The 22,013-nt window shown below is 38.8% G+C and overlaps 1 protein-coding gene across 1 annotated transcript in view; it reads left to right on the top strand.

Moving 5' to 3' along the window:
• MND1 (meiotic nuclear divisions 1) overlaps positions 1-22,013 on the top strand; it is a 48,012-nt gene that overhangs the window by 21,736 nt on the left and 4,263 nt on the right. Inside the window, exons 5-6 of the mRNA XM_068404009.1 lie at positions 5,721-5,795; positions 7,606-7,720. Of these exons, the coding sequence (XP_068260110.1) occupies positions 5,721-5,795; positions 7,606-7,720 (190 nt within the window). The remainder of the gene's footprint in view (positions 1-5,720; positions 5,796-7,605; positions 7,721-22,013) is intronic.

Below are 22,013 nucleotides of genomic sequence, written 5' to 3'. Positions count from 1 at the left end.
TTTATTCCCTACCTTCTCCCAAGTTTTTGAACTGATCTTTCAAAGGTTGCATTAAAAATGAAGTAATCTTTTTATGGTAAAATTTGTAGCATGCATGAAGAGGAGAGAGTTCTTGTATTGAACATTTCTCCAGTATTCCTGTAATGCAGTATTTAAGGAAAAAAAATACTTGTGAGTACAGAAATATGGTGGGCCTTAACTCTGTCCCTTCTCTTTTCCTGTAGTCTGTTTTCCTTCCATTTTATGGTGTTTTCTTGCTGAAAAAAATCTTCTTGTCTATTCTTTGATTTCAGAGTTAAAAATTCTTATTCTGTATTGCTTTAATCTCTACTCTTGTTCTTACCTCTGTGTGTTGAACCATTGCAGTCTCCCAGTTGCTTCTCTCGTGCTCCTACTTATTCTCAGCAAAGGAGAATCCCTAATTCATATTGCTGAAGTGACTTGTAATAACTTGGGGTAAGACATCTCATGCTGCTTTTCTCTTCCTTTCACAAATGTTAAAAGAAAAAAGAAGGTCTTTTAGTTGTATTTACATAACAAGTGTGTATTTGCTGTCTGTGCTTCACTAAGAGTACATCACATCCCTGACTGAAGTCCCAGTGAACCTGGGGCCTGCTCCTACTGTAGTTCAGTTCACTGGATGGGTTGTATGCAAAAATGGCACCACACGAGTGGTACGCAGGCATCCTGGGAGCAGAGCAGAAGTGACAACACTGCAGTTCACAGTAGTACTCTCTACTCTGCTGCAAACATAACGAGCTAACTTAAAAGTTTACTTCTGTGTATTTGGAGGTCCTGGCAAGTATGTATTTTTGGCTGTATATGTAAAAGAAGTACTTTACACTACTTTGTGTAGTACTTTAGAAAGCAATTCTGCGCATCGATGCACTTTTTTTTCCTCCCTCTTTTAAGTTTTATTGTTTTAGTCAACAGTGATTGCTGAGCGGTTTCTTTTAGTAATGTTCTACGCCTTTCTTTTAACACAACAGGTCTGTTTTCAATATTTTCAGATTGTTCTTTGGCTGTTAATCTTTGCTTTTTTACTCTCTCTATATTATTAGTTGGCTTTCTGGCTTCAAATTTTTTTTATCTTTCTTTAAAATCTAGAGGAATGCTTTGAAGTACTTTCTCTCCATGCCTTCTGTCAATTCCATTTAAGTTTTTCAGTGGTGGGTTAGGTTTAGCGTAGGAAAGAAATACACCCATCTACTGCAAATGTCACCCTAAAACTCTTGAGCTGCTTAAGAGCAGCTAAAAGCAAACAAGCCCTTGCTTCTGGCCTGAAACAAAGCATAGTGAGCTTCAAACCCAAGGTAAATAACTTTGCAAAGTTACAAACAGTTAAAAAATAGATGTCTTGAATTCTTCTGTAGTGCCACAGTGAGTGGTGTTCACAGTAGCAGTAGTTTTTAATAGCATTTTTGGTTGAGTGTTTTGGCTGAAAGAAAACTGAGTGTATGATATTTCTCTTTAAGACTGTAATGACAGCGGGATAACATCTGCGAATGCTCTTGGTGGTTAGCATGTGAGACCTTGGTTTGATTCTTGTCCAGTGTACATACTAGGGTCTGTGTTTGCATGGCTTACACCAGGTTTGTAGATATTTTAATATGCTAGGGAGACAAGCTACATGTTTGGTGGGATATTGGTGGTTAGAGTGGTTAAGAATGAGGAACCAGAAGGATTACGGGTTTGCTGGAGAATAAAAACCTGGTCGTGTAGAGCTAGGACAGCATCAGGCAGGTTTTGAGAAGGAAGAGAACTGAAACCTGCTGCTGTTGTGTGTCAGGGTTAAACGTTCCTCTTCCAAATGTACGTCACCGACTTGCCAAAGTGGAACCCTAGCAATAATGCGTGCACAGTATATTATAAATTACCTGCCTCCATCTAATCTATATCCTTTGATACAAACCAGACCCCGAGGCCTGTGATGGAACTGATGGTTATCATCAGTGCGTAGCACTTAGCACACACAAACCGCTGCACAAATGTATAGCTAAACGTTGTGAGACTTTTGCAAAGTAAGAAGGAACATCCCTTTGGGGGACTTGGGATTGAATTAGTGTCGAAGGTAGGCCAGCAGTCAGTTAATTGACCGCAGTGGTCTGTAAAATTAAAGGAATTGTTTCCTAATTCTCCTGTTTTATAGATGTTAGTTAAGTTACTTCATTAATCTGTCGTCTTGTAGGCTCCCACCGTGTTTTGCAAACATTGAAAATGCTCTTGTGGAGAATTGTTTTTACTTTTAATTTTTTATTAGTCTCCTCTCCGTCTTTAAACAGCTTTCCCCTAGATTACATTTTTCCAGCTTTCTTGCGTCCTGCTTAATCACTTAGTCAGACAAGTCAGACAGACTGGAGACATGAAACTTTCCAGTACAGTAGAGTATCTCTTTCTGTACTTGTTTTCCACACCTGGCCAGTTACACTTGTGGCAGAAGACTGTTCACGTGTCAGACCAGACATCTCTTTTAAGAAACATAGAGGGGACACAATAAGTAGCTTTTTCTCCAGATCAATGTCACCACTGTCGGCAGGAGTCAGATTTCTTTCAGGGTGCTTAATGTACCTTCAGAAATTATTTACCAATTCCCTTTAAAAATGTCCCAAGATTGCTCCAAGGATTGAAATCTTCCATCTGCCACTGTGCTCCTTTGCAATCAGGCTTTTCTGCAGCTGGTGAGTAGGAAAGTAAGTCACTGTATTTGGCCAGATGTGATCCTGTGCTGTCATACATAGTCCACACTTGCAAATTCTGCTCTTTTTTTTCCCCTTCTAATGCTCTATAACCTGTCATCTGCCATTTGCTCTTACCTCTCAATTAAGTATTATATCATCTGTATTTATCCTTCCTCCGACTCCTTTATCCTTGCTGTCTTTCCTTCTTTCATGTACAGTTATTTTCAGCTGTGTTCCCATCTCTTTATCCAAGCCTTCCTGCTTCTCCCATTGTCATAGATTCCTTGCATAGACCCTGGCCATTTGTTCCTCACCCTTTGCATCCTTGTCCTATGTTTGTTTTTTTTTTCAATATGTTGCCTCCTTCTGCTATTCCTTTCCTTATCTTCATCTTTTATTTGTTGTCACGGGAATACCCATTGTGACTTCTAAATAATACACAGAGAGCTGTGGTTTCATTTTATTTTGTAAATTCTTGATTGTGAAGACAGAATTAAAAAAAAAAACACAAACCTGCAAGAAATTAAAATCTGTGAGAGAAGAAAGCAAAAATCTTGAATAAAATTTTATCAAAATCATCATTCCTTTTAGACAGAGGAAGATTTTCTAATCTTCTAACCTTGTGGCATGGCAACCTTGCATGTTATGTAGGTCAGAATGTAAGAATCCTCTTGGTGGTTAGCATATTTCTGTAGTTCTCAGTGTTTGTCATTACCGTCTCTGTCATGACTAAATGCTGTGGAATGTAGAGGACCAAGTAAATAATAAGACGCCATACTGTGAAATGATTTTTATTGCAATTCCCTGAGAGCTCCTTCTGTGCTTCCATCTTACAGAACACAGGAACGTTCCTAAAGAACCTCATGAATATGAAAAAACTGAGAAAGCAACACCTTTTTGTCCTCTCTGTTGCGGAAAGCATTGGCTTATTCTTTGCACTTGTGGTATATGGGCCTAGATAAGCTCCTTGGCTTCTCTGCTTCCTCTGTGAGGTTTGTTCCAGAAAAAAATCTTTTTTCAGAGATACTGAACGACGTGTGCTCTGGTGTTTGTCTTTCCTGGGCTTCACGAACTGCAAACTACACTTGAGTACTTGTCCTCTTCTGAACGGTGTACTTCTGTTTAGCATGGCATAATGTGGGCACTAACACACTTAATGTTATATGAATTTTGTGGAAAGCCTGGAAAGAGTACTGTTTAACTGTACACCAAAATTAAGATGTTGGTGTACTTCAAGCCACATACTGAAACCCACACTGCCTCTGTGGTTACTTGCACTGAAAGCAAAGAGTAAACAGCTGGACATATTTTTTCCCCAAAACATATATGCCTTACCATTAGTGTAATTTTTATATAAATTGAAGAAAAACTAAAACATTATTTTTGAAAGGAGACCTTCTTGTGTGTATGTATATTCACACATGCATGAACACTTATCCAGAAAAAGTAAGTAATTTTTAAAAATTGAGCTGTAACAGGAACCCCTAAACCCAGTGAGCTGCGGTTGGGGTGGGTCCTAATCTGTATGGACAACCAGTACAGCGTTTCTTTTTACCATTATGGCTGATCTCTAAGACTTGGCAGTAAGCTCTGCCTGATATTTATCATGCACTTACATTTAATATGTATTTCTGAAAATATAGGCTGAACGTGAGTTTAAATAGAAATTGAGAAGTGATTGGAGCTCCAAAACAGCTCTGTGTGCATTGTATGAATATGGTCTTGGTGTTACAGCTGCACAAGAATATAAATGATATGGTTAAATTATCAAGGCTAGGAATTGCAATAAATGTCTAGGAATGATTTTCCACTCAGTTGGATCCTCAGTGAGAAAGGGAATGTAGAAGTGGAGGCTTCATGTGAGGATTTTTAGGGGAAGGCAGAATGAAACCTGGGCTCTGACAGCCACCTTCATGGTCTTCACGATTAGTCTGATACACTGGTTTTCTACCTAACTGTTGCTCAGAACATCTTAAAGCTAAACCAAAGAGTGAGTACTTACAAAGCATTCTTACAAAGAAACTATTGTTTCTTCTTCTTTTTTTTCTTTTTGTTTTTGTGTTGGTTTCAAATTCAGTAACTACTTTCCAAACTATATTTTATTAGATTTTTTTTTTTTTGGATTCTAATTCATCTCATTTAATATTTCAAGGTGCTTTGGCTAACGCTGAGTATTCCGTCCCTGAGCGGCAAGTCATACATCCTGCTCAGCTTGATGGTTTCTGTCGTGTCTCTGGAAAACTTCCAACTAAACTGGAAGGGCCTGGTTCAAGATGGGTGCCAGGTTAATGGAGAGCAAGCTCTCTTGATGAGCAATTCCTCCAGGAGTAACAGGAAAATGCCGGGGGTATTCACACCAGTATTCACACAGTATTCACACTGTGAGATGTGACATCTGGGAGATTCCTCTGCCTCAGGCCTGAGGGAAGCGAACTCTGAAGTCTAGCAGTGTGAGTGCAGCACAGAAAAAAGGGGGCTGTGGCTTTACATGCCTTTGAGCTATCGAGGCTTCTGTTCACCAGTATGCAAAAGGTATTGGGGCTGTGCCAATGGCATACCACACTTTGGTAAGACTGGTATCAGCAGCTGAGCAGGTGGATCTGCTACAGCTTCTGTCACTGCTTCCATTGAATAAGAAGAGCTGGAAAAGGACCAAAGGAGATAATCTAATCCAAAACCTCTGTGTCATGCATTCCGTTGCATAGAGATGGCAGATTATGGTATGAAATAGGATTTTGGTCCCATGCTGAACTTGCAGTACATAACAAGATTATGTACCACGGGAGTGAAAATTTCTTAGACTTTAAGTTGCTTCCTCTAATTCTTTTCTTTGGTTCAGAGCCTCAGACTTATATTTGGATGCTTTTGTATTTATTTTGTGTTTATTTTTATTACACAAGTTATATATATATAAAATTATATACTTAAAAGTGTATATCCACCTGTTTATTTAAATATATTTATGTGTATACACATTTTATAGGTATACTTAATATATGTTATGGAAATAGGTTGATTTTTTTTCTTTGTTTCCTTTATCAGTTTGCTGAAAGCAGTCAGAAAAAAGAGGCTTTACAAAAAAGCATTGAGAAAGCAAAAATTGGACGTGAAGATACTGTAAGTTGCTTTGGGAGGGAGGCATTCCTACCAGGAAATAGGGCTATAAGTATGCATTGTTTGTAAACACTAATGTAGTAGTTGGAAATCAATTAAGAATTCTAAATACTGGAGATGAGAAAGGCACAGAAAAAAAATCAGATATTAGATTATTCCTTAGTTGGTCGTGCATTAATGAGTAAAATATTGACAACTGGCTGCTCCAAGACTGAGATAATGTGTGACTGCCTGAAGTCTGGTAATCTTCCAGGCTTTTTCAGATTTAAAGATATCTTAAAACTTGAACTACCCAGAGGTATGTACCAACGTTGCCAACGGTTGCTGAACTGCCAGATCTAGTAACTGCAAACATAGGTATTGGGGGTCTTATTTTTTTTTATCTTACTTATAATCTAGATTTCTAAATTACTTTTCTGAGCAGCCATATAAGCTTGGTGCTCTTTGAATGCTGAGGTTGTTAACACTGCAAAATAATATTTAGACTTCATATTTACCATATATGTGAAGCAGCATATTAGTTAGAAATACCTCATATGGTATTCTAAGTTGCTGATTTGTTTTGCGATGCTTAGTCTAAAGTGGTTTAAACCTCCAATAAATGCATAAACAGGGATGGCCAGAAGCTTTCAGGTAGAATTGAATTTTGTAGGAAAGTGCCAAATCTTAGAATCCAAAATGTTTTATAGAAATGCTCTGGGTTTGACTGTAATCAGGGAATCACAGGCAGGTTTCTCATGCAGTTGTGGTTGTCAGGTTTCCAAATGGACTGTTTGAGACTTGGGCTTTTCCACCGTGTGGCCTGCCTTAGTCACAAGAATCTCTTGGTCCTGGAAATCCTGTTCTGGCTGATGCTTCCAATGTTTTGGTTCCAGATTATACGTCAGGAAGTAGTCCTGAGAAATCTAGATCACGATGTAGGAAGCTTTTGATTTCCACTCTGCATTTTCAGAATGTGCTGAATCCAAACTGTTGGCAAAAGCACAGGGAATATGGAAGTCTGGGGAGGGGGGAAACCAAACCAAACCAAAAACCAAAAGAACCACCTGAGACTGCTGGGCTGCCCTGGAGATTGCCATTGGCTAAAACCCTGATGGTTTACAAACTCATGGTATCTGGCTTTTTTAGGCTACCCAGTGCCCTAACATGAGTTCTTTGAGTATCAGCCAGTTACAGTGTTTGGCTGTAACTACAGACTGAATTAAAAGTATGTGCTGAGTTGGCTATGGGAGAGCTCATGTTGAGTCAGTGTCTGCAGATTCTTATTGATCAACAGAATATTTGAGGTCAATATTGTATACTCTCCCAGCAAAGGCTCCCATGTCATAAACATCTGAATTTATTTTTGAGACCACTGCTCTTAAATGGTGTGGAAAAAAGAGGAAAAATAGATTCAGAGTGTCTTCATGCACAGCATCCCAATTTGTGAAAGTGTGAGTGGTAGGTTTTTCTGTAATGGTATCATTAATTACAAGACTAGCACTCCTAAATATTGTTTAACCTTTAAGCCCAACAATTAAGAGATCTGTTTGGAGTTTGTCAAACCACGTCATGTTGAAAGGTTGTAGAAAATTATTCTTTTGTTTATCCATTTTGGCCTTAATTTTTTTCCTTTTTGTACTCTGTATCGTTTAGTGTCACTGAGAGCTTTGTGTGTGCATGAAATGCTCAACTGGTTCATTGACAGAAAGCAGTAGTGAAAACAGCTTTTAAATTTACATCTTTTTATTTTTTTGAGAAACATTCTGTGCAATAATTACTGATTTTTATTTTTGTATTTTTTTATATCTCCCAACATACTTTGAATTCTCAGGCAGAACGTGCAGCTCTAATAGAGGAACTTGCTGCGCTTCAGCAGAAAAAAAAGCAGCTTAAGACAGAAATAGACAAATACAGAGAATGTGATCCAGACGTCATTGAAGAAATGCGTAAGTTGTATATTGTTTAAAGTGAACTTTTGCATGAAAAGGTCTGCGCTTCTTTAGCTTAAAGTCTGGTATGCAGAGATAAGCCAAAGAATAGCTGCTTTTCTTTTTAAAGCTGCAAGCAATACAATACAGGTACACTGACCATTTCTTTTCATGTTCTGTTGTATTATATAAGGGAGTTTTTATTAATATTTATTCTGCCAGCAACCGAGCAGTTAACAAACAAATCCTAAAATTGAAGTACTCTGATGCGTTAGAATTAATATCAGGACCATTCTTTCTAGAACTGTATTAATTCTATAACTTCTAAGTGTGCTGAACCCGAGAATGTGTGTAGGAAGAGTAGTCTCTGGCGCCCATTTACCTTCAATTCCATGCTGGCAAAACAGGTATCTTTCTACTTACTTTGTCTTGTCTATATAGAACATAAGCATTTTGTTAGAGGCACTTGATTTTCACTTATACGTTAGTATGGTATTACACTGTTGACTTACTGTTTGTACTGTCTCTGACATGATGGGTTTTGGTTGGAGTTTCTAATTCTAATTGAACACAAGGAATGATGAATAACTTCAATACTTAATACAGAACTGGGCACGGAAATGTACTTTGTTCTGATCCTTAGCATGAAAAATGAAAAGCATGCGTGAAATTTTATTGAATTTTCTCTACTTCAACTTTCATGTTTTATTTATTAGGCTCTTATGTTGCTACCCAAACAACACTGCGTATTCAGTTGCTGTAATGCCAAAATGCCATTACAGCGTGATGAGGAACAGGCACAGACCTTTTTCTGAGAAGATATCTCACTGAATCTTTCTTTTCCCTTATTCTTCTAACAATGTCCACAGCTTTCGAAATGTGCTGAGAGGAAAGCCAGGAACATAAACGGAGTTGGCAGCACACCACAAAATTGGACAGATATTATTTATTTTGAGGGGCTGTGACACTTTGTCAGCTGCATTATCTTTCCCCAAAGATGTAATGGTATGCCAGGGAATAAGCAAACTCGAGCCCTGAGGTTAGTTACTGTGCTATAAATCCCACGCTGTGTGCTCTCCCGAGGACAAGTAACAGACGTATTCCAGCTGTAAAAATGGATGAGGTTAGGCAGATACTGACAGCAGAGGGATTCGTAGTGCCAGGTATTTTAACTGCTGAGATACCCTTATAGTAAGCGTTGCACTGAATGATTTGAGGAGCCTCTCTTTTGAAGCAGCCACAGTGAGCACGTTCCTAAATGCTAGGCATAAGGGGGCAAATCTCAGCTGGAATGCTAGGGCAAACTGCATTAGCTGGCAACACAGAGGCTAATATCCTGAGAAGAGGGAAAGGGAAAGAAATGTAATCTTTAGTTACTTCAGTCATGCCCTTCTATTTTGTTTGTTTGTTTGTTTTTGTTAAAGTGTGTGGAAGCTCCAGGTGAGCTTCTGCAATGGAGGGATGAGCATTTAAGGGAGTTGCTGAGGTTAGACTTGTTGGGCTACCTGTAGGATTCCCAGGAGAATATGCAGTAGTATTTAGAAAATAATTTGTCCCTGACCTTCGATTAAAAGTTTCTGCTTCGTTATATGTTTCATCAGTCATTGTTGCACTGGCTGTGCACATTGTTGCTGGCAATGTATAAGTGAATAAATAGCAATGTCAATTTTGGGGACTTAATGTCTTCGTCAAAGCTGAATGGAATTTTCAGGCTTTAAGGGGAAAAAAAAAAAGGTTGGGGGGCATTTCTCTCGTTCCAGAGTGCAGGGAAGTGCAAAGGCAAAACAAGATGCAGGAAGTTATGGCTTTTAGTGTAAGAAGGCAGTAAAGAATCTCAGGCAATGGAAGGTGTTTAGCTAGATGTGGAAGTTACTGCCACTGTTTCACAGAATAACTGGTTCACAGATTTTAAAGCATTTTCAAACTGCATGTGAGTGATATGATTTTTCTACTAACCTTACAATTTAGATCACATAATCCTTGTGATTATTTTCAGTTAGATCACCTGAGCAGATTATTAACTCTAAATTACCATATTTTAATTTTGAATCAGAAATCAGACGGCTGTTATGTTATGTAATTGCACTCTTTTTAAGAGTTGGATTGTTCAATATAATATGTTTTGTAATGGGCAGTTGTCACTTGCTACGTTTGGGTTTTCCCTATTCTTCCTTAATGACTTCAACCTGTAAGGAAATCTTTCTGATGGTCCGTATAAAATTTCACGCTATTAATTTCCCATCCCATATCATAAAGCTGCCTTGATTTTTTTGTTGTGCTATTTTAGGGGTGTATCAAATTGTCATCTGATTTCAGTGGCCTTAAAATTTGGTGAATGCTTTGCTATGCCTTTTTAATAACTCTTGCCCTCAAGAGTATTGCAGAAACAAACCTATTGTGCAGCGATGAGGCTCATTAAAACACAAACACATTAATTCCAGGGTCAAAATGAAGTTTGGATGATTCATAGCAAATATCTGAAGACTCAGCTAAAAGCTGAACATCTGCCTTGCTTCCTGAGTCTTGTGGTGGGAAAGTCATGTTTGACCATGTAACTATATATATTCACAAGGGGGCAAACCAGAATACTGAAGTACTGGTTTTTTTCTGACTTCACTGCTTGTCCTTTTAATACCAGTAACAAATGTTTTGCTCTATGTTTTGGCTTTATTTTCTTGGCTTTTATATTAGAGAGCTGAAGTATAAACTCTAATACCTTCCCAAGTTTACAGCATCTGAACACAGAATTTTAGTATTTGTATATAACAATTGACTACAGTAAATAGCAGAATAAACAAGATTTAGGGACTGACCACTAGAGGAAGCTACATAATAGTCTGGTCTTTTGGATATATTTGGATAATTCCATTTTACAGGTAGGATATTGTAAAAATATATCTAGAATTGCAAAATATATGGATTTAGTCTAACGACTGCTGCAGTTCAGTGGTTGAAGCTTGTCTTTGCTACTTGGAAATGTTGTTTAAGGCATCTTGTGTGAGTTAGGATTGAGTAATAAATTCTTCCTCAACATTAAAGGCAGTAAAACCAACAACAGTCATTGGAAGTAAAAAAAAAAAATAATGAATACTGGGATTTTATACTTCTCTGTTAAACTTGTAATCCTGCTTCAGCTGGCGCAGAACGGAGCCCTTGTTTCTCAGCTTTGAGGGAGATTCTTGTAGGCTGGAGGATATTCTCATGGGGGAGCAGCCATTGTAGAGAAGAGATTCTCTATTCCTCCAGAAGAAAGGCTTATATGACATAACGTGTATGTATGCAAAGAATGCAAGCTTAAGCTTTCAATAGTTCGTAATTTATCCAGATTTTCATAAGGCGAACAAAAAAAGCTCCACGTAACATCACGATTAACCTGCTGCATAAGTTTAATTCTTCCTGCCCGGCAGAGAGAGAGATGTTAGGGAGCTAATAAAATTTTTCTGACAATTAATTTTATAGAAAGGTTTCTCTGGCAGCTTAAGTGTATAAATGATGATACAGATTTTGCTCTGAGTTGTTGGCCAGCTTGTAACTGGAAAGAGCTAAGCATTTTCAGCGTTCACTGTAAAATAAACATTTCTAGAATGTCAAACTTCTTGTTCTTCCACTGTAATTGGAGGAATGTTGATTTATACTATATTAAAACATTGTTGGGTCTTGGCTGTTGTTTTCACAGTAGTCATGCTTTGGTTACTTGTGCCTTTGCAAAGGATGGTAATCTCAGAAAATAGTTACATACTGACTGAAGTAAGTGTCTTCCATGTGGTATGAGTGGTAATATTTATGGGCCTGGTCTTAGATGTTGCCTGTCAGCATTCCTGTTTTATTTAGCATGTTTTTAGAATGTCCAATTACTGATAATTTTTATGTCTTAGGCTTTTATCTTTAAAACAGTGATCTGAACGTGTCTAGACAAACTGTATTCTCAAAAACTAGCAAACTGCCAGATACAACACACGTAATGTAGCAATTTTGGTGTCAGCCTTTTTACTTCTGCTCTCTTTGTTTATTTTTACCCTGTAGCAAGAGGTGTAAGTGGTTCAAATGGACAGGATATCAAACCACAAATACCTGGATAGTTATCCTTTTGGATCTCCAAAAGCGTGATCTCAGAGGCATCACTACCAGTCCAGTTCAGGGTTAGATTATTTTCTAAAACTAATACTTACATGGCTGTGTGAAAATAATTTTTGGGAAAACATGCAGACTCTACTGAGTCATGCTATGAAAATGTTGTGCTATATGTAGTATGTACTTGGAAGTGTCTCCTTTTATTGTAGATGCTTCAAAAATTCCGAATTCTGATGTGTCTAAACACTGAAAATTTCAGCTTGACAAACTGTTGTGAAGAATTATATCAGGGTATACAGACAGTATGAGAAAATAGTTCCGGGTTTACCAGTTTCTTCATTCATCTTAGTATCTTGAGGCTGAATGCTGAAAAGGTAATGTTGACTTAGCTGCTGGATTTTGTGGGATGCATAGTTTGGGTTTTGTTGGGTTTTTTTTTTGTTTTGTTTTGGATTTTTTTCGTTGATACACCCAGCTATTATGTTCTGTCAGGCTCAAATCAATTTGAAAATGTGTTATGCATACAGATGTATTTAACGTTACAAAAACTTAGTATGAAGTGCTAGATTCTCTCTGGGATTTCTTACTAATACTGGGAATAGTCCCTGTTCCCAAAGCAGGGAACAATAGTGAAGAAATGAAATGAAGATTAGACTATCCTGGCTGATTGAGAGGCTTTAAAATGAGTTGCATCAGTTTTACTCAAAATTCATCAAAACACTGGTAATTACAAAATGGTTTATTGGGGTTTCTTTTATATTTTGTGGCAAAGACTATTGTTCAGAAAACATATCAGCAAGGTTATTTGAACTAAAGAGCCTTGTCAGTGCTTTCAGTTAATGAACTATTAAGTAGCTATTTTTAGAAATGTAATGATTCACTTGGAAAAGTGAATGTCTACAAATAATTTTAAGCCTGGTGTAGGTGCCACCAAGATCAAGCCTATAGAGAGAGTGGTATTTTTAATCAGCTCTAGATCCAATATGTTCAGTTTGCAATTAAGAGGATGTTTTCTAGCTACTGGCCGTGAAATATGCACCTGGCATCTGAGAGACAAGCTGTGCTTTTTATGGTTTATGCATCAATACCATTAAGAGAGAGTCTGCAAATAGAAATTAGTCATTCTGTTGAAGTTAGACTAGTGTCTCCACCCACACTTATGTTAGCCTTAGAGGGTTAAACTAAGCTTTCTTTGGAGTGAACCAGACACTTGCTTAAAAGTACATAGAAAAATAATAGATTTAAAAACAGGCACCCCTTTCTTTTACTTAGTCTCATCTTTCAGAGAATTGTATATTTAATGTATTAATCTCCTGCAGATCCAGGTGAGGATATGACAGGAAATAGACTATGTATGTTCACGTACATAACTTGTGGGCTATCTGCTACTAATAAAAACACAACCACAAAGCCCACCTGCCCTTTTTTTAACTTTTTTCCTTCTTCATCATGGAGTACCAGAATGTATATAGATGTGCACCAGTAATGAAAGAACATGTTTACTCGACTAATTTCATCAAGTTAATATTTTTTATATGCTTTACCTGCTCCCTATACTGTTCTTTGAATGGCTTGTCATTTGGTTGGAATGTTGGCAAATTAAATTACCCATTCAAAAGCTACATTAAAAGACAAAACAAAATGCTTTACCAAAACTAAACATAACTTTATTCCTAATTCTTTCTAAAAATTATAAAAGTACTTGTATGTAATCATAGTTACACATGGTAACAGTAAACATAAATTTTAACTGTTAAGTTGAAAAAGGAGCAGGGTACTAATGAGTGGAATTACAAATACATACTTGATCACAAACGCTCCAAGCTGCTTCAGTAATCATAGAAAGTGAGAAGGAATTGCAAGTTTAAGCCCTATTTCTGCTCCTTTATCTTCATCCTTTCCGATTGTCTTTTTCTCTTGAAAATCAAGGGAGGCTTGTTTGCAGTTCAGTTACTGAAAGCGCTTGCTGGTCTTTCGATGGAGCAAACACTTGCAGAGCAGAATCTGGCTGTGATTACCGGCGGCCATCATGTGGTGGGTTTAAGGACCTTTCCTGACAAAAGTAGGTTAAAGAGTTCCCACCTTGGCCCTTCACCCCTGTGCTGCAGTTCACCAGTGATAACAGCAAGTGAGTCAGAGTTGTCAGCTCAAGTTAGGAACTGATGATATTTATATCCTTGTCTTGTGGTGGACTCTCCTCAGGTCTTTGAAATCTCTCTTTCCACTAAACAGTCTGTCTGATGAAGTCTTTTCCACCTTCTTCAGAAGGCTTTCATACATATGGTAATTTGTCATTCATCTCCCAGGATTTTCTGTCTTGTGGTAGTTGCCCTGAAGAGCAACCAGGGATCCTCTGACCAACTAGAAGCACATCAGGTGACAAATTTTCAAAGGGCATCTTCCTGAGCTCTGCTATGAGTTGAATTGTGTGGAAAATGGATTTGGAAAGAACTGAACGACAGAGGAACAGGAGTAGGTAAATGGGTGAGTAGCTTCTGGCCCTTCGAGAGGGGAATATAACAGCCACGAAGAATAATGAGCAAAGGACCACCAGGACAGACTGCTGCAGCTTAAGACGCATCAGAACATGTATTTCTAAGGCTCAAAGCTTGAAGTGAAATGTAGGGCTTTTGACTGAAGCTGGGAAGCTGAAGTTCAGAAGGGTCATTTGGCTTTCAGCAAAAGGCCTTAATTATCTGTGTTTCAGAGAATTTCTCTGTATCTGTGTTTGGCCCAAAGTTTAGATTCCAGCTAAGAGGTTACTCTGCAATGAAAAACCATCCGAAATGTTTAGACACATGCATACATGTGTTTTTATACCTCAAACAGATTATAGCAAGATTATCGTTCTTGGAGACCTTTAACTTATGCCAAATGCTTTAAAATGAAGATGTGTTTTGGCTGGTTAAGCAAAAAAAAAAAAGCCAAAATACAACAAAAACCCCCAAACCCTGATTTTAAAATCATTTGTCTTTTATCAGTGGGGTTTTACTTGGACAGTCAGAAAAGAGGCAGTTGGAAGATGATATCTTTAGCTAGCATACGTAACACCCTGCTTAAATAAACTGGCTGCTCTAGCAAGTTACCTTTTCTCAAAATTAAACGAGAAAGCTCACAAGGCTTATTTTTGTTCTTTCTAGTTATTTTGTTTCTTTGTTCATATTAGAATGGCAGAAAAAATATGTAGGGTGAGAGGCAGACGGGTGAAATATGTGGGAATAATTTTATTTTCTGAGCCAGTAAATCTTTATGCCAAAAGTTGTTGAGCTGCTTCGGAATGGTGGACACTTGATAAAATTTGTGATGTGGAAAATGGCTACTTGTGACTACATTTATAATACTTCCTGATGGAGAAATGAATTGGCAGCAATCCATTTGGCCTTGTTTTAAAGCCATGAAGAGAGCATCAAATGGAAGTAATCTATAGATCATTTAGATAAGAAACAAAACGGCTTTTGTGGAGTGATTATTTTGCTTCTCTCTCCCAGTGTTAGACTTGCTAGGTTAGTTGTGTATGGTACCATTCAAACTGTTTTGGTAAACTTATGGTGATGTTCAAAGGGATTTTTTAAAAAAATCCTGGTTCACATCTTTTCATGACTTCCATATGCAAAATGAGGTCAGGAAAGGTATTGTGGATTTTAATTTATTGTCTTCAGTGCTAGGTTGCAGGACTGACCAATGAAGTCTTCCCTGGCCTTGTTTAAAAAAACGTGTTGCCAGTCTCATGTGCTAGGAAGCCTCCCATATGTTATGGGACGGTAGAGTATGTTTTCATTATGGGTTTATCTAGATTAGGACCATATATTATCAGTGTATATTCCTAGTATAGATACCTTGTTCCGTGCTGTTTAACTGCAGACACTTTGCAGGGCAGGTTGTGCAAGTGCAAGACTAATCTTGGCCCTGGTAGTGTATTTGAGAGTATTTCCAATATTTTTTCTTCCCTCCTCACGTTAACATCTTATGAGCTAGTTTCACTGGAAAGAACAGGATAACAGAAAAAAAAAGTCTGGAACAGAGAAACAATTTGTAAACACCTAGAAGACACAGAGGTTTTGTCTTTGCCCCTGTAAGAGACCTCTGTAGATTGGGAGAAGTTTGTCTTTGGTGTTTTGACTCAGTTTTGCATGATACTGTGGTAAGGAAACTAGGGAAACACAATCTTAATGAAACTGCAGTAGTGTAAATCTCGAACTACTTTATAATTGTACTTAAGGTATATTCATTAGTAATTCAGTATCAGAAAGGGAGATAGAATCGATGAAGTTCTAATGGAGTCTGTCATGCCTGTGCCTCTGCTCAGTGTTTACATTAATGAGCTGGATAATAGAATAGAAGATATGCTGTTGTTACATTTGCAGATCACGAAACTAGGAGAGGCTGCATGGACAAAGGACAAGGTGAGATTTCAAAATGAGCATGACAAATTGCAAAGATAGTCTAAAAAAAAAACACTAAATAAAATTCAGTAGTGGCAAGTGCAAGGACATACACGCATTCAAGGATATTGTGTTATGTAAATGATCTGGAGCACGTAGTTAAGGGGGGAGGGTTTGAAAAAGATGTCAGGGATGTAGTAGTTTACAGGTTGAATGTAAGACGTTCGTGTTGTGAAAAGCAAAATTGCCATACTAAGACACAAGAACAAGTATAGCCAGCAATGAGATGTATGAAATAATCTTTCTACTGAAGTTGTCATTAGTGAGGCTTCACCTGTAAAACTGTGTCAGTGTTGGATATCCTGCTTGAGAGGTATATACTAACTAGGGAGAATTCAGAGTAGAACAAAAAAGACCAGAGATCGAGCAACCACATTCTAGGACAAAAAAATTTTACAAAAATAGGGCTCAAAAGAAGATTGCCCCTGGTGGGTTTCACTTATTTATGTCTCCTTCAAAAAAGGAAAGGAATAGCCTATTGCTCAGGTTCACGGAGAATTCAGCAGGAAGTAATAGCCTTAAATTGCAGGGGGGGGAAAAAGTTAGATGAAAAACTGTTCTAATGATGACAATAATCAAAAGCAGAACTAGATTGCCTGGGGAGGTTGTAGAAGCTCTAACACTGGAGACCTTGAAAACATGCTGCAAACACCTCAGAAATGGCATAGGTATGGTTGGACATGCATTGAATCATGGTACAGAGACCAGAGGACATCCTGCGATTCCTTCCAGGCACTTCCCTGCAACTTCTGTGCCACAGGAGGTGTGCAGCAGAGTGACATCCCGAACTGGACAAAAACCATAGTGCTCTGGGATGGGCCTCCTTGCGAACTACAGTTCAGCAGCAGTAGATATGGAGTACAGAGCTTTTACTAGCAAGTGAAGTTCAGGGGGAGGAGTTGTCCACTTAAAGGAAAACAAAGTGGTGTTAGGGAGCCCTGAATCAGAAAGCTGGTGTGTTTGCTTCCCTTTTGTAAGCACGTAACTTCCCTCTGTTCTTTGAATAAGAATAGATGTATTTTAGTTATGCAACTAAGATTTCAGCGTGGGCTTTCAGGTAGAATACTTGAAAGGTAAATGATCTTTTTCTGTGGGTAGATGAATGCAGTAAACTTAAGTGCAAGAGCATGTCTTTGGCATAGAGGAATGTATGGATAGCGATTCCGACAAATTCTGTTGGACGTTTTTCAAAGAGACACTGTGTACATACTGATGAAATTTGACAGTGTGACCTTTTCATATGGGACAGAGGGAGCTTTTGCTGATGGGACTTGACACTTTTTTCAAACACACTAACAAAGATTGCAGATCCTTTAAAAGCATATTCCCAGAGATGTGGATCAGCTTATCAGTGGTTTTACTATGCACTGCCGTGTCTCACCATATAGGCAAGACTGGCACTATGTTATGTATTTGTTCATATTTACTTTCAAGCATATATACACACACACACACACAGAGCTGTTGCAACAGAAATGTTAATTTAATTCACTCATGTATCAAAATTTCTTGAGTATTTTTCTATCACAAATGGCTTATGTTCTGTGCTTTTCAAAATAGTTGTAGATCGGTAGGTAGGATTCATAATTGTCACTCTTTTTCTTGTAGTTCTGAAACTTTCTTCAGAATCTAAGTATAAAAAGAGATACTCCTTTTTATTATTTAGTAATATGTCAGTATAAATAGTTCTGTTGAATTTGTGATGTCATTTAAATGAGAAATCATATCTATTCATTGACTTGAATTTAGTCATGAATTCTGAAGCACTGTGATGTGTTAATATCGTGGGGATAAGTGTTATGTGGGATACTGGAGTATGGGGGAGGAATGATGTGTTATTTTGGATTCCAAGGAGTTGACAGAATTCTGATGTGCTATCACTCTTCTACACAAGAGCTCTTTATTCTGCTGGTAAGAGGAAACACCTCTTTGGGAAGCATGGGGGAAAGGAAAGATTGCATATAGTGTGGAGGTATCTCTGCCTAGTACTTGGTTACAAAACATTCTTCTAAAGCTGTTCTTGCTATGTTGTGAGTTACCCTATTGACAGTGTTGTAGACTATTTAGTCTCAAGGATACTCAAATATGGACTTTAAAGAAGCCACTGTCACAGAAGATCACATCATTGCCATGAACAGTCTCCAGTGTCAAGCTACAGTCTCTTGATCAGGGTCTCTGGTGTCAGTTTGTGGATGGACATGTCAGTAGGAATTACTAGGCAGTTAGCTTTTGTACTCTCTGTGGATGACAGGTATATAATTTCTACGTTCACCTTCTACCCTGGCCTTTAGAGACGGGTGCTTTATTTGCATGAGACATTTTCATTAATGGGAAAGATTTTGGAAATTGTGGATCACAGGATATTATAATGATGCTTCTTCAAGAGAGGTAGAGAAACACAGATCTGTCACAATGTGATGACAACAAGGTTTCTGGAAAGTGAGGGTGGCTGTGAGCAGGAGAACGGATAACTCTGCAGAAGGCAATGGATAATCAGAGTCATTGGAGATTCAAATTCATGTACTGTACTTATGGTAGTTGCCATTTTTCATATTTAATTTCACATTCAGTCTCAGTGAATGCAGAATTATTACTGGAATTCAAATCCACCTAATGCAATTAATTTACCCTGACCAGTTTCATGAGAGAGATTGGGAATCTTTGGGCTAATAATCCTCACTGGCCCATGAGAACAGTTGCAGCTGTTCTCTGCATTTCATGCAGAAGAATTGCGATTCACACTGTAAAATTACTCCCTCACACACATGCTGAAGACTGCAGTTGTATTCTGAATGTATCTGCTAACAAACCCACTGGCTGATGGGTGACTGTCTCCTTGCAAAGGTGCTAGTTCCTTCTGCAGTCATGCGTCTCTTAAGTGAGTAAATCCATACAATTTTCTTGTGGCATTAGTTGTGGTAGGTCAAAACTGGCACCAAACTGTGCTAGTTTTATAAATAACTTTTGTTATTCTGTAGAAATAGAGGTTCCTGAACCTGAAAAATTTTGTTTACACATAAAAACATTACCTACAATAATCCTTAAAGTTATCCTGAAAATGCAAGAGTAGAAGCTAGGAGAGGAAAGAAAAGCTACAGCTCTTTCTTCATTTCCAAGTCCGTAAGTGGTTGTGAGCTGGTTTTGGCTGTTGAGATGTTTTTAGTATAGCTGTTGGAGCCGGAATGTGTTACCTTTACAGTCCGATTCAGTGACTGCTTCCTTAGTATTCCTTTAATAATATATGCAGGACTTAAAAAAGCTTTTAGAAAGATCCTGAAAGTAGGTTTGGAAAATGTTTTTGAGGAGATGGTGGTGGTTGTTGCTAGCGCAATTGTTTTTCACCCATGAAAGTATCTGAAGTCTGATAGAAAGATTAACTTAAGTCTCCTGGAGTATATACATTGTGTTGATGAGGTATGTAGTGGTTTTCCCTCCTGTAGAACTATTTGAGGCTTAAACAGTTTTTCACCATTCCGTTTTGGAATGCAAATAGGGCCTTTGATTCCCCACACCACCCCTTCCAGGAAAAAAAGTGAGCAAATCTGCGGGAAGGAGGAAAGAAAAGAGGAAAGAGGAGGCTGTAGTTCTGCAGTATGCTGAGAATGAGTGTAGGGGTCCCTAAGTCAGATCAGAAACAACGTGGCCTGACCGTGCTAAGATTTGAGCCAATATATATTGCCAGTTCAGATTTGTTCAGAAACATTGCTGTGTTAATGTTTTGTGCTGCTGGCCTTCACTCCTGACCAGGTGCTTGCTGTCCATTTGCTTCAGAAATCTCCTTACTGCATCTCCTACAGCTGTCCACACGCCCTTTTGTCAGCTCCATCTCCTCTTCTGCTCCTCGATCCCTGCAGGTCGCTGGTAGAATGTCACTCGCCTGCATTAAAAAGCATGTTTCCAACCCTGCCTCACATTTGCTGCTGCTGGGCCTTCCTTTCCCTACCTTTGCTTTCCTCCAAGGGAATAGAGGGGATTGTCCCTGTGATAAGGACAATCACAGATGCTTAGGACAATGGTTCAGTTGCCAGGATCTGGGCTTTTTGAGTTCCCTGTAGTTCTCTGGAGATACCTGGGGTTGAGGGAAGAAGAGACTTCCATGAGGACTGGTCAAAACCAACTCTTTGATCCTTAGCCTTCCACTGTTTAGGGCCTATTTCCAGGTGTGTTTTTCTAACATAACAGACTAGTGTTTGCAAGCCATGCTGCTCCTGGGCCCTGCATTGCTGTACACACAGTGGTTGCTTTTGTTCAGTTCGGGAGAGAAAATGCAAGCTCCCATTTTCCTGCTTACAAAATGCCAAGTGTGCCTGAAACTGGTCAGCAGAGGATACAGGTGTGTGCCTCAGCCAAGTGAATGACTTGTATCCTGCAGGCGTGGGAGCAGGCAAGTCTATTGATGCATTGTCACACAAATCAGTGAAATAAATATGTAATGTCCAGAACAAATGGATTATTCTGTTGCTTCCAGACAGCAACTGTAAATATTGTTAGCCAATGTGCAGATATGAAGTAGAGCATAACTAGGGCCTAACAGTGGTAATGAGAACATCTGGAAGCAGCTGGAACATATGTTGCCTCCTGTATTGCTCACCTCTTCTGCACGTTTGGCCCTGTCATTGTCTTGTGCAGCTTCTGTACTGGAGCACTATTTAGTAGCTGCCAAAAATCAAGTTCTGATAGAGCAGCTGTGGTCAGTAGGAGGATCAGCAGGACTCCAGCTGAGCTTGGGACCCAGTGGTTGTGGTGGTTTTGGCAACTAGCCAGTTGTCCTCAGTGCTGTATCTGAGTTCTCCTTTTTACAGTTCACACAGTTTGTGTCCTGATTCTCCTTTGGTGTATGCATTTTTAAGTTCCCATGCTATTGTCTTCTTTAGGTCTTAAACTTTCTTTTTCAGTACAGTCTAAAAACCAGGAAGCCAATGGCTGTATGATCCTGTGGAGCTAGAGAATAGTTAATCAGAAGTAGCATGACTTTGAGTTACATCAGTACATAATGTAGGTGTCTGGGGGATGTCTGTTTTGCTGCTCCTCCTTTCCCTCATCTTCCATGCACGTTCACATACAGATGACACAACCAATGAAAGTTCCAACAAGCAACTATAAAAGGTTTCCAGAAAGTAGTTAAGCTGCAGATTCCTTCATTTCTCTCAGTTCTTGTGATGGAGTCAGGAGCCTCTGGAAGATGCTGGTGATGATGCAGATGTGGCTGGTGTCTCCTTCTTCTCAGGCATGGTGTTGGACACAGCAGGCAGACAAGATCCTGCAGTGGAACTGTAGGCAAGAGTAGAGTCTGATCCCAAGGGACTTTAATCTTGCCTTCAGATAGCTAAAAAGCCATGAGGCAACAGCTGAGGTGATTACATAGTAGTTTCTGGAGATGGATGAGGTGTGTTTCCCTTGCCTCTAATTAAAAAAAGAAATGTGAGGGGAAAATTTAAGTGAAGGAATTAGTAGTTAAGTAGACCACAGTGCCATCCTGCAGCACTGGCAGTGACAGTCTCACTTGATGACAAGAGACAGTGCAAGCTGTCTTGTTTGCATGAGCTTGCTCAGGCTGGAGCCTGAGGAACATGCGGGTGCCTTGCAACTTGCCAAGCTAGCTGGCATTGCTGTTGATACAATATGCCTGACTGTCTAAGCAACTTTCAACATGGCAGAATAAATCCATACCTGCATCCCTATGGTGGTATTGTGTACATGGGCACGTGGGCCAACCAGTGCAAATGGGAAATCGAAAGCAGCAAACACTTGTCCTGGCCTCTTGTGAATGCATTTCCTGGAGATGTCATGTGCCTGAG

The sequence above is a fragment of the Nyctibius grandis genome, chromosome 6, assembly GCF_013368605.1.
Source record: "Nyctibius grandis isolate bNycGra1 chromosome 6, bNycGra1.pri, whole genome shotgun sequence".
NCBI classification, from domain to species: domain Eukaryota; kingdom Metazoa; phylum Chordata; class Aves; order Nyctibiiformes; family Nyctibiidae; genus Nyctibius; species Nyctibius grandis.
Note: the sequence above shows the minus strand (reverse complement) of the source record. Positions and strands in the feature narration are given on the sequence as shown.